Here is a 13,688-nt window from a genome sequence, read left to right as displayed (position 1 = left end):
TTTAAGAATAAGAAAGCCACAGCACATCTGGGTGCCAGTGACTCGCGTAATTCTAGCTACTTTGGAGGTTGAGATGTCGGGATCATGTTTGAAGCCAGCCTGGTAAAAAATCAGACACTCTTATCTCCAGTTAACCAGAAAAAAGCCCTAAGTGGAGCTATGGTTTAAGTGGTAGAGTGTTAGCCTTGAGTGAAAAAGGTAAGGGAACAGTGCCCAGTTCCTGAGTTCAGGCTTTGCTCCTGAGATCATCACATCACATCACCCTAAAATGCAGAGGCCAGATATTGCAGCAGTTTCTAGTCTTGTTTCCAAGTAGTCAAACCCAACTAAATCCTGAGGCCAAGGTGAATTTCTTCTTAATAACAAGAAAATCTAACTGTAAAAAAAAAAATCGGGTTTGAGCAGAACAGGTAATGAACTGAGCCATTTAATCAGATCTCAATTTTCAGTCACAGTTAGATTTATTTATTTATTTTTTATTTTTTTTTTTTTTGCCAGTCCTGGGCCTTGGACTCAGGGCCTGAGCACTGTTCCTGGCTTCTTCCCGCTCAAGGCTAGCACTCTGCCGCTTGAGCCACAGCGCCGCTTCTGGCCGTTTTCTGTATATGTGGTGCTGGGGAATCGAACCTAGGGCCTCGTGTATCCGAGGCAGGCACTCTTGCCACTAGGCCATATCCCCAGCTCACAGTTAGATTTATATAAATGCTCTTTACCTGGAATTCTGGAGCTTTGGGTTAGGTTTTTATTTCATGGTTCTCACAATTTGGTGTTGCAGTCTTTCAATACTGCCAATCTGGTTAATTCTCCCTGCCTTTGGTGACTCTGGGACTTGATTTAGAGATATATAACTTTCAGTCATGTACCAGTTACTGTGTGGGCAAAAAAGACACAACATAGAATTCACCTCCACCAGCAATAAAAATTCTTATTTTAAATAGCCCACATCTGTCATATATTCTTTTAAAAGTGGAAACTGTGATAGTTATATAAATAGGTCTCTGAAGCTGAGTGCCAGTTGCTCACACCTGTAATCATAGTGTGAAGCTAGGAGATACTTATCTCCAATAAACCATCAAAAAGCCGGAAGTAGAGTTGTGACTCAAGTGGTACAGCACCCTTGAGTGGAAAAGCTAAGGGACAGCCCAGGTCCTGAGTTCAAACTCCAGTAGTGGCATTACATGCATGCACATGCAAAGTAGGTCTTGGAAATGGAAAACAGAAGTGAGTGGATGTATTCTGAGACATCCACCAGTTTTATTCCGAAGATGAAATGAAAGAGAACCAATCAATATGCATGTAGCTCTCATTAGCATGTGATACTTGTGGGCCCACTTGGGGAATGAGGTTATGCTGTGTTTCATCACTTTAATTGGCCCTGGGCCAATGAAAAAAACAAGGTGGGAACAATATGTCATGTATTGACAAATGAAGGTCTGTGGATATCATCATTCTCTCAAGAAAATACAGAAGATATGAGAAGATAGCAGCACCTAACATTGATTGAATCATGTTACAAGCCATGAGTAATTCTAAGCACTTTACAGGTTTTTTTTTTTTTTACATTTAATCATTTATTTAATGCTAGTACTAGGACTTGAATTCAGACCCTGGGCACTATCTCTTAGCTTTTTTGCTCAAGGTTGGTGCTCCACCACTTGAGCCACATCTCCATGTCTAGCTTTTTAGAGATAAGAATTTCATGGACTTTCTTGCCCAGGCCGGCTTCAAACAATTATCCTCATATCTTAGCCCAATGAGTATCTAGGAGGTATGGTCCTCTGGTGTCCGGCTTCATACATTTAATCTTGATAAACTGTACAATAATTTTATGCTATAGCTTTATGAGAGTATTGTGGGATGGTGCTTCTCTGTGGAAGCAGAGCTGGTTTCAAATTTGGTGATGCTTCCATGTGCAGGTGACTTTTTCCTAAGTTCTCCATGTGAAAATGCAGGAATGAGGACAGTCGTTCCTCCTGACATTTTCTCACTGCAGCAGAAGTGTGACATGGTTGTCAGAGTGGAAGGAAAGCATCAGCCAGCCCGATCTGAACCACAGGGCTCCAGGGGTCAATTTCCTCCCCTCTGCATGTTCCTTCTGAGCAATTCTGGGAATCCCTGTATGGGGTTGGTTGCTGATTATGTTAATCTCCCCTTTATGGACAATGACACGAAGACTTTTTAGAAACAACACAATCTACTACATATATATGTTTATGTATATTGTCATTAGAAACCTGAAAGTTTTTAAACATATGTATGGCTTTCTATGATTGTTTTAGAAGAATCTATACATATAAATTATTTTTAATAAATGTACCTTAAATATCTTTGTAAAATTTATTTATTTACTTATTTATTATAGCCACCATGAAGCCAAATCATTTTTTTTTTGCGAGTCCTGAAGCTTGAAATCAGGGCCTGAGCACTGTCTCTGAGCTTCTTTTGCTCAAGGCTAGTGCTCTGCCACTTGAACCACAGCTCAACTTCTAGTGTTTTCTGATTATGTTATACTGAGGAATCGAACCCAGGGCTTCATGCATGCATAGGCAACCACTCTACCACGAATCCACATTCCCAACCACCAAATCATTTTTAATCCTTAATTTAGATATAAATTCCTTAAAACAGCCATTTTGTGGGGTTTTATTAAATAACTTATTTAAATTAAATTGCCCTGAGAGCTGAAGAAGTAGCTTTGGTAGAGTGCTTGCCTAGCATGAATTAGGCCCTGTATTGCAAAGTACTAAACAAACAGAGTATGGTATTACACATGTGTAATTGCAGCTACTTCTGAGGTACAGACATGAAGATTTCTGGGGAAGTCAGACCAAGCAAGAATTATGGACACCTTATCTCAAAAAACAGGCAGAGCTTGGTGACATACAGCTGTGGTCCCAGATGCACAGAATGCAGAGGTCAGAGGATGTAGGTTCAAGGCCAACCCAAGTAAAGTTAGCTAGAGACCCTATCTGAAAATTAAAACCTAGAATTACTGGGGCATAGCTCAAGTAGTAGAGCATTTAGTAGAGCACTTAGGAGTTCTCGAGTTCGCTCTCCAGTACTGCAAAACAAAACTAACAAAAAAACCAAACACAAACACAACCCATACCTTCCTGAATGTCAGGGCTTTTAGAAGGATTGCTGGAAACATATTGTCTGTTTTCTTTTGTCATTTGGTTTGGCTACATCAGTTTATCTTTAATAGTAACCTATAGTTCCAATCTAGATACTAGAAATGTAACAATGAATTATATTGTTCTGCTCTGAATATAAAATAATGGTCCCACTATTGAGCAAGCCCTTTGTCCTCTGTAGAGTCCTATGGGATAGATAAGATTGTATTTCACAGATGAGGAAACAGGGTTTTGTAGGTCTGGTTGAATTTCAGAGTGGCCCTGAAAGTCTCCAGTGAGAAAAGAGGGCAAAACTGAGAAAATCACTTTTTTGTGTGTGCCTACACTGCTACACTGAGGCTTGAACTCAAAGCCTTTTGCTTTTGCTCAGCTTCTTTTGCTCATGACTAGTGCTCTTTCACTTGATCCCTGCCTCCAGTCTATAGTATCACTTTTTATATTACCTTTCTTCTGTTGAAATGCTTCTTTACCCAAATAAATTGCTCATGCCTACCCTAAGGAAGCAGGTTATGTTGTGTTTTTCTTCTTTGGTTTGAGCAGCTTGCAGAATTTCTTCTCAGGGAAACAGACATCAATATTACTTCTGTTCCTATAGATCTGATGAGTTTTGTCTTAGAGGAAGGTAATTATTGGCTGATTGTATGCCCTTTCTTACAAAGTGATGAAGCTTCCTACCCTAAGAATTTGTTAAATTACGTTGAGCACATTTATTTCCCAGAGTCAGACAATTTATCTTCAAACTTAATGGCAAAATACTGTCTGATAGTAGTCTCCTAGTAGGGAATGACAAGTAAAAATTGTGCATGAGCCAAGTGTTTTCCATTTCTGAACTATCCCAAGTTCTTTTGTGATTCCTGCCAAGTGCCAGCAAATGAAGAATGACGAATTATGAATTAAACATAATCACAATTTCCTCTTTGTCCTTTCAGTGCACTTTGCTTATCTATTTTCCAAAATCCAGTCCCCTCCTAAAGAATCCCTGTTTGAGATGCTTTTCTCAACTAGTTTCTTGTAGTTCAAGCAGCCAGCCTTAGCCTATTGAGTGTGTGTGTGTATGTGTGTGTGTTCATGTAGTGTGCTTGTGTGATATAATAAGAATTATCTATCTGCTCTGTACCCCTCCTGACACAGAGACTTATACCCTCTAAGCCTCTCCTAATCAGTAGGGGTGCTGGATACATCTTTTGATCTGATGTATGATCTTTGACCCTGGTTCTTGGCAACAGAAATCCTAATCCCTGGAAGTTTCCTGGGTGACAGAAGTATCTTTTGTTCTGGTTAGTGGACTCATGGTGGGCTTCTGAATTGCTTCAGAATATGGGCTTCTCATTAGAAAGCTTAAGCGATGACTAGAAGCTAAGGGTCTTTAGGTTTATATGCTCTCCTGCCAGCCTCAATAATAAATATCCCTGAACTATGACTGGGTTCAGTATTTCCACATTGTTGGTGGGTGGAATGTCCAAGGATGTTGTGCCTCTTCCCTTATGCCTTACCCTATGGGGATCTCCTCCATTGGAGTATTCCTCTATATCCCTTTGTAGTATCTTTATTATAGGTAAGTGGGAGTAAAGTGTCTTCCTGAGTTCTGTGAGCTCCCCTAGCAAATTCTCACATGAGGACACCCCATTGCTACATTGCTACATTGCTGTTGAATTGATGTCATGGAAAACCTCTAACATCTGACATCAGTTGATCTCAGACTACTGAGTAAGAATTTAGCACAAAAAAGTTTCTTGTTTTTTCCCCTCCCCTAAACTATACTATGCCTTATCTTTCTTTTCAGGTTTTTCCTGAGCAAGACAGATTAATTTAGATTTCTGGCCATTGGGCTAATGTTTTATACAATTAGTAGCAATACTCTCACAAGATCTAAAAGTTTATAATTGCATTCCCCATCCTGTTCTTAATCTGCAGCAGGATTTGACATGCTCACAATCCCCCATGGCATTCTCTGTTTACTGCACAAATATCTCCTGTCCAGAAAGAAAATAACCTCAGCTAGTGCTCAGTGGAGAACATGGTGATTTGCAAATAAGGTATTTTCTTCAAGGGCAGATTTGAAGGTGCAGTTCTGTTCTGATCCTTCTCTAAAGCAGATTGAGAAGGGCTATGAGGTGAAGCCACAGGTAAGGAAGGATGAAGTTTAAGGTGGAGTTTACTTACATCTGAGAGTTTGGGGTTAGAAGAAATGTGCGGTTTGCAAAAAGAGCTGCCGTCAACACCAGAGACACATAGATCATTCTCCTGACAGTTTCCCAACAGTGGTGCTCATGCCTACCCAAGAGACATTTCTCTTATTGCTAAGGAACATTGAAGCAACTTGCCTAATAGAAAAAGTAGACTAGAATAGCTCTGTCCATATGAACACATAAGATGATGCTAAGTGAAATGAATTCAAGTTATGGAAACAAGTGGTATGTCATTTTTGTTATTTTCACCGTGCCATGTGAGATTATGCTCTTTTCCTTTTGTATTTCTTTCCTGTGGTTTTACTCCCGAATCACTGTAACTGATTTTAGTACCCTCCTGGATACTGTATATGTGTGTATTGGAACTAGAGAAGGGAAAGGGAATACTAAAATTGAGAGACAAAGGATAAAAAGACAAACCAATGTAACAGCAATACTTACAAGACTATATGGTGTAAACCAACTGTACAACTCATGGGGGGAGAGGGAAATAGGGAAGGGGGAAGCCAGGGAAAATGAATGAGGAGGTAACAAGTTTGATAAGAAATGTACTCACTGCCTATGTATGAAACTGTAACCCATCTGTACATCACTTTGACAATAAAGAAATGAAAAAAAGATTAGGGAAGATTTAACAAAATTTAGCACATTCTCAAATCATAACTTCTTCTCCAAAGAGAAGTCATTTTGCTGAGAGATGCTCCTGACCTTGTTTTTCAGGACAGGCTGTCTCATCCTTTCTCCCAGAGAACATTTACTTACATTGTTCTCATCCCAGTCAAACCAGAAACTATTTGGCAGAACATGTGGCATCTTGGATTAATGATGATAATAGGAATGTTCTATCCTGCAGCCACTCACTGGCTTCTACCATTATCTTCACAGAAAACTGGAAAAACCTGTTAATTGTGCCCCAGTCACAGCTTGTTTCCGTGTTTGTAGAGAACTGCATTTCAATTTCAAATTGTTACTTTCAATGTAGCAGTCTGAAGACTGACAGGGGAGTGCTTTTATATAGTACAGATTTTACAGATATATTTTACCCAAACAGTTCCCAAACCAGACATTTTGTTACAAATGTGCCTTTAGTTCACAAGACCCAGGGCTGCCATGTTGTGAAGGTATGACTGTGTTTTGAATTCCAATGGAAAAGGACTGGAATTTAAGCTTCACGTGGTGATTAGGATTAGATGTTTTCTAAAATGTTTGTTTCAATATGAAGTCTCATGCTTTGTGGCTATTCTGTCAAGAAGAAAATGTGACCAATTTAATGTCACAAAAGTAACAATGTGAAACCATTCTAGTGTAAGTGTATTCCTGGGAGGAGAGTTAATTGTGAAATAAATAGTGTGTGATTGGGTGCTTATTGCCTTAATTTGGAGATACAGCTTCATGGTCGAATGTTTGCCTAGCAAATATAGGTATTGGGTTAGATTCCTACCACAGGGGAAAAATGTGTATTGCCGCCAGTGACAATCTTAACTTTTATGTATTTTCCCCCCAGGTACTGTCCAAGAAGCTGGAGCCCTATTATCCACGAAGAATGTTCGTGTTAACTGTTTGGATGAGGTAAAATACAAAATGTTGATAACATGGTTTCATTTCCCATGAGAATGGATCATTTCTAAATCTGTCAATAAAAGCTATTTTCTAGCCTTTCTGCTCCAAATTATACTAACAGTGTCTAAACCAAATATAAGAAAACAAGGATCTAAAGCCATGTCTTATAGTATCACTACAAGTCCTAAGTATATAATAAAGGTAAACAGGTATTTTAAAAAAGGACTTCTTTTGAGTACTTATCTTGAGATTTGAATTTAGGGCCTTGGTATCCCCCCCGCCCCCCCCCCCCCCCCCCGCCTTCCCCCTTCTCCAAAGCTTTTATGCTCAAGGCTAGCACTCTATCCCTTGAACTACAGCTCCATTTTTTTGGTGGGGGGTGGGTTAGTTCACTGGAGATAACAGTCTTGTGGGCTTCCAACCCCGGCAGGCTTTGAACTGCAATCCTCAGCTGTCAGCTTCCTGGGTAGATCAGAATAGTTATGAGCCACTGATGCACAACAATGAATATGTATTTTTATATCAGCATTTATTCACAATAATTAGCAACCCAAATGTCCTATCAATTGATGGATGAATAGATAAAAAGTGCTAAAGTTCAGCAAACCTAAGTAATTGTTATTAAACTTAAAGGATCAGTTCATTCTTATTTTACAAAGTTATATCATTAATTTACTCAAACATGTAAAGATTCCCAGCTGGATTGATAAGCCTAGTGAATGGTAATGGCATGTGGGAAGAAGCTTCCCCCTCAACAAAAAATAGGGAACGAAGCACAATTTATATTTATAAACATAGTAAATCAACTATTAGCAATTTGATTTATAGCCAGGTAAAGTCAGGTTGGTTAAGTTTTAGAAAAATCTTTCAATGCTATTCAGTGTATTGCAGAAGGAGAAACAAATATGATTATATCCACAGATGCTACAATGTGTTTGCTAAAACTCAGTGGCCATTCATAAGAAAAAAGAAAACTGAAGATACTGAAATAGAATGACCCTTTTGTAGCTTGACAAAAGGTTTTCCAAGACTTTTGACAGAGAGTGACCTTATACTTAGTATCCATCCTTAGAAGCACCAGGAGAAAGACAAAGAGACCACAGAGTGTTTCTGGAGATATTTTGAGTGGGCTGAGACAGACTGGCCTTGATGGATCCTGAGCATAATGGAAATGCCCCAGTCTTCCTGAGTTCTGTACTTGCTCTCCCTTCACCTGTGTCTTTCATTCTCTAGTTGTATCTCTTGTTCTAAAACTTTCTTCAGGGCTTTGGTCAAATATTACCTTGCCAGAGGGCCTTTCTTCAATGTGTTTTGCAGAAAAATAAACTTTACCTTCTGGCGGTACCTTTTATGTTATTTACCCCTTACACTAGTTTCCTCATCTGCTATGTCACCTCTACTGTGTTAGTCAGTTTCTTATCACTATGCTGGAATACCTAAGAAGATCAGCTTAAAGGAGGAAGGATTCGTTTGATTAATTTCAGCTCCTGGTCGCTCAACACTGTTGCTTTGCGCCTGTGACAGCAGAAAAGCATAATAGGACTATGTGGCTGAGCAGAGCTGCTCACCTCCTGCTGTCTAGGAAGCAATGAATAACTCATCTGCTCTCCCCTTCTCCTAAAGGCTCCATAATTTTCCGATAGTGCCACCAGGCGAGTCGGTGACCCAGCTTTTATCTTACTGTCTTTTAGGGGAGGATATTTAAATCTAAACCATAACTCATACTAAAATTGACATGTCACAGACTTGGAATATTGGTGCAAGGAATTTATTGATTGTTACCCACAGTGTGTATGTCTGTGTCTAACAAATTACTCTGTAAGTTACTTGCTCAGTGAATCAGTGATGTATTTAATGATATGGAGGTTAAGCACATAAACTGATTTGTTTTAATGAAACCTCTTTATGCAAAATATAAAAATATTTTATATACAATATTTATATAAAAATGTTTTCCATGTCTATAAGAAATAGACATAACCTAATATTGATGACTCATTTGATTTAGGAATGATGGAGATGTTCATGGTGACATATAACTGAAATCCTACCACTAAGAAGTCTGAAGTAGTAGGTATACATAGCAAGATAAGACCCTATTTCTTTCAAGAAGACAATAAAAAGGAAATAAACAATGTTACCTTAAGATTATTGTACTTAACGAATCATATAAGCTCATTTTCCATAAAAATCAGTTAAACAAGCTTCTTTTAAGTTCGTGTTTGGGAAATGAAGAGCAATGGAGAATTTTTACTTTTTGGATTTCATTGGCTTTAAGATGCCACAGATTTAAGACCTCTAGAATTCAGAGACATTAAAAAGTGAGGGGATGTAAATTGATTATAGTTGTAAGATTCTAGTTCTTGTAAACAGAAACAAAATTCACAGATGTTGAATATGCAAATGTGCTTCTTAGAATTTATGAACTATTTGTAACACTATGATAACATTTTATGAAATTGCAGCACTACTTTTCTAATTTGAGTGCAGAGACGTGAATACAATATATTTGTTAGGTTTTTAAGTAGGTAGCCGGTCAAGGAGAATGCCACGCAGTATTCAGGCAGGAGAGAAAGTTTATTACCGAACTGCTGGCCTGTGGCTGAGGTGATCCATGGCAGGAGAGGAGAGAGAGAAGAGAGAGCGACCCCCCCACCCATCCCTGCCTTATATCTAGGGCAGGGGCTAGGGGTCTGGCCAGGTGGATTAGGAGGTGACCTCAGGGAAAGGGGAGGTAACTGCCTCCAGGTCTGCAGGTTACCCAGGTAACTGGGTGGAGACTTAGTGAGGTGGGAACATCTACATGGAGCCCTCAGGGAGAGGACCTAACATTCCAGCCTTTTAATAGTTATGAAAAAGGGCGAAGACTCTCTGGCTGCTTCCTGCTGGCAAGAGGCATCGGCATTAGGGGTAAAAGGCAGAAATGTGGCCTCTCCTGGAAAAGGCGAGCAGCAGGGTCCCTTGGTGGTAGATGCCAGTCCTTGAATGAAGCCTGGAAGAAGTCTCATGAGGCTGGGGCTGGACAAAAAAATATTAAGGCAAAAGGAAGGGCTTAGGACACAAAATTAAAAATTGGGCGACTTGGCTAGTTCTTATACTCAGGTATGGACATTAGATGGACAAGCTACTATCTCTTGACCCCCGGCTCTGATTAATTTTGAAAGGGCGAGATAAAGTGACTCCATTTTGGATGTGATCATTTTCCTCTTACTCCACTCCATGATACTTGTTCCCGGAACTGGCTGAGTACCAGTGGTCTAGGTGCTTGTTGCTGGGATGGCTTGCTCCCATTGGCATTCACAGGATTTGAACTCAGGGCCTGGGCACTGTCCCTGAGCACTTCTGCTCAAGGCAAGCAGAGGGAAATAGGCTAATCTTATCTATAGTTAACTTTGTTAGCAGAGGGCCATAGTTGTTAGCAGAGTGCTAAACTGCATTCCTAAAGTTAAACTTCAATCTATGTTTATATCTAACACATACATCCTCCGTTTAAGACATTTGGCAGTTTTTCTCAAAAAATGTTTTGTGCACGCTTTCTCTGTAAGCTCCTGATTTAGGAGAGAGCAAGCTTAGATTTTTAAGATGGAGTCACTTAGGCCTTTTCATTCCCCATTTCTTTTATGAGTCTTAGAAACCAATCATGGTTTCTGTTAGGTTTTTTAAAGTAGGTAGCCAGTAAAGGAGAACGCCACGCGGTATTCAGTCAGGAGAGAAAGTTTATTACTGAACTGCTGGCCTGTGGCCAAGATGATCCATGGCTGGAGAGAGAGACCCCCACCCAGCCCTGCCTTATATCTAGGGCAGGGGCAAGGGGTGTGGCCAGGTAGATTAGGATGTGACCTCAGGGAAAGGGGAGGTAACTGCCTCCAGGTTTGCAGGTTACCCAGGTAACTGGGTGGAGACAATGAGGTGGGGGCATCTACATGGAGCCCTTAGGGAGAGGACCTAACAATATTTATTTGTGAATACTAAGTCATTCCATCTTTTTTTTTTTTTTTTCTCAAATTTTTATTTTCAAACTGACGTACAGAGAGGTTACAGTATCATACGTTGGGCGTTGGATACATTTCTTGTACTGTTTGTTGCCTTGTCCCTCATGCCCCCCTCCCTCCCTCCCTTCCCTCCCCCCCGCCCAGTTGTTCAGTTCACTTACACCAAACAGTTTTGCAAGTATTGCTTTTGTAGTTATTTCTCTTTTTTTACCCCGTGTCTCTCGAATTTGGTATTCCCTTTGAATTTCCTACTTCCAATACCAGTAAACACGGTTTCCAATATACTCAGATAAGATTACAGAGATAGTGTAGGTACAAACATAGGAAGGTGATACAAAACATCATCAATAATAGAAACTACACATTCACATAGGACGTTGAAAGTAGTTATAACTGTGATATATCACTTGTTTCCATATCATGGAGTTCATTTCACTTAGCATCAAGAAAACTAATAATAACAATTGTTGGAGGGGATGTGGCCAAAAGGGAACCCTACTTCATTGTTGGTGGGAATGTAAACTGGTTCAGCCACTCTGGCAAGCAGTATGGAGATTCCTCAGAAGGCTCAATATAGAACTCCCCTATGACCCAGCAGCCCCACTGTTGGGTATCTATCCAAAAGACCACAAACAAAATCACAGTAATGCCACCAGCACAACAATGTTCATCGCAGCACAATTTGTCATAGCGAGAAGCTGGAACCAACCCAGATGCCCCTCCATAGATGAATGGATCAGGAAAATGTGGTACATTTACACAATGGAATTTTATGCCTCTATCAGAAAGAATGACATTGTCCCATTTGTAAGGAAATGGAAGGACTTGGAAAAAGTTATACTAAGTGAAGTGAGCCAGACCCAAAGAAACATGGACTCTATGGCCTCCCTTATTGGGAATAATTAGTACAGGGTTAGGCAAGCTATAGCAGAGCATCACATAAGATGATGCTAAGTCATTCCATCTTTAAAGCTGGACAGTAACACATTAAATTCAATTTAGGCAATTTATTTTAAGCAGTTTGGTTTATTAAATCGACAAGTTGTTTTGAATCATTCATTTTCATTTCTGGATTTTTATATTAAAATACTACAAAGTGCTATAACACTGAAAAGTTTATAGCCTCTTATCTCTGTAGGTCATCAATGTTTATTAATTTTGTTCCTTATTTTTTTTTTTATTCCACTGATAGACTTCCATAAGATACGGTACCAGGACCAGCATGCATAGTAATTGGTGTGCTCACATGTTAAACATTTCCCTTTTCATGCCTGTAAATTTGTATAGTATAAAATTGAACTGAGATAAGAAAATATATGTGATAGTAAATTGTTTAAAGAGCAAGTTGAAACTTCCTTACCAGAAGGTTGATTTTTAATACCTCAAGCATCTAGCACAGCACTGAAACTGATATGGGAAAAGTACCCATTATGTTATGTGCATTATGAACTGGACGGAACAACAGCTGCAGAGATTACACAGCAAATGATGTAATTGAGATAACTCTTGGCCATTTTGAAAGAGACTTTTATTGGTTGTGTCTAAAATACAATGTTTAGGTGATAGAAGGTAAATGAGAAAGAATAAGGAAAAAGAGAAGATGATTAAAAATTAAAACAGATGAACAAAAAAACCTAAGACGGAAGGGAGTAAAAACAGGCAGATAAATTACAGAAGTGATTCATAAGGACTATTGCAATAAATGAGCACAATTGACCGTGCTAGATCCAAAAGCCTTCCACAGCTCTTTGCCCTTCTCAAGTTTGTCACATCATATTTCAAGGATTTTTGTTTTGAATGATAAAGCAGTTATGTAGTTCCAAGATTATTTTTTTTTCTCAAAACTAGATAACTTCTAGTTATAGGACGGTTGGCTGCCTGTCCATTCTGGACAAATAGAAAATGTTAAACTCAGAGTAAGTCTGGGACCTAAATTAAAGAAAAAGTTGTAGAGAGTTACAATAAACATCAATTTATAAGTATAGTGCGTCTTGATCAATGTTACCCCTACCATTGTTTCTCTCCCATCTCTCCCAACCCCACCAATATCCTTAAGTTATTTTATTCCATTTCACCTGTATACATTGTATATTATGACTATTGGCCCACCCTTTCTCCATTCATTGTTCCCCCTTGACAGTCCTTCTGCCCTGGCCAAACATATTTCAGCTTCTTGATAGTCATTTTACTAAGCTGTAAGTTATTTGTTCGCCACCATTGCTAATTTTTTAGGGGTGTTGGGGGTTAAGCCCAGAACATGTAAACCACATGCTTTATCAGTGAACTGTACCTTGAGCTCCACATATTAAAAATGTATAAAAGAAATAGTTGATTGTTTCTTTGTGATGGCCCTTCTGATAGCATCATGGATAGCATCATGGCTTCCACTCCTCCATATCTTCTACTGCCCTCTTATGTCTAGGTTTCATGCCCCTTATGGCTCTCATATTTGCTTCATTGAAAGACAGGTAACTTGGAAGTCATTTACTCTTTCTAAAGCACTCATTAGCTGCCTGTATACAATGAAATTTCTACTGTTCCCATCTTCCCACCCATTTCCAACAAATATCCCCTTCCTATAGAAATACCCAGACAAAGGAGTCCTAAAAGTTATAATCACCTAAATTTTCCATGACAGTCCTCAAAAACCATTAATTACTCCTACTGAGTTTCTTGTATAAGTTTCTGAAAGGTCCTAGCCTCCCTTTAATTCTTCTGTCAGTAAATCTCTAAAAATAATATAGCTTTATATAAACAAGATGATAGGCTCTATTAATAGTAATAGTCTGTAATCAACAAGAACAGGATAACCT

At 39.2% G+C, this 13,688-nt stretch overlaps 1 protein-coding gene across 1 annotated transcript in view; it reads left to right on the top strand.

Annotated features, from left to right (window-relative positions):
* The window catches only part of Ankmy2 (ankyrin repeat and MYND domain containing 2), a 32,188-nt gene that overhangs the window by 1,442 nt on the left and 17,058 nt on the right, over positions 1-13,688 (top strand). The window contains exon 2 of the mRNA XM_048337667.1: positions 6,828-6,892. Coding sequence (XP_048193624.1) covers positions 6,828-6,892 — 65 coding nt within the window. The remainder of the gene's footprint in view (positions 1-6,827; positions 6,893-13,688) is intronic.

Source organism: Perognathus longimembris, unplaced genomic scaffold (assembly GCF_023159225.1).
Source record: "Perognathus longimembris pacificus isolate PPM17 unplaced genomic scaffold, ASM2315922v1 HiC_scaffold_5901, whole genome shotgun sequence".
Taxonomy (NCBI): domain Eukaryota; kingdom Metazoa; phylum Chordata; class Mammalia; order Rodentia; family Heteromyidae; genus Perognathus; species Perognathus longimembris.
Note: the sequence above shows the minus strand (reverse complement) of the source record. Positions and strands in the feature narration are given on the sequence as shown.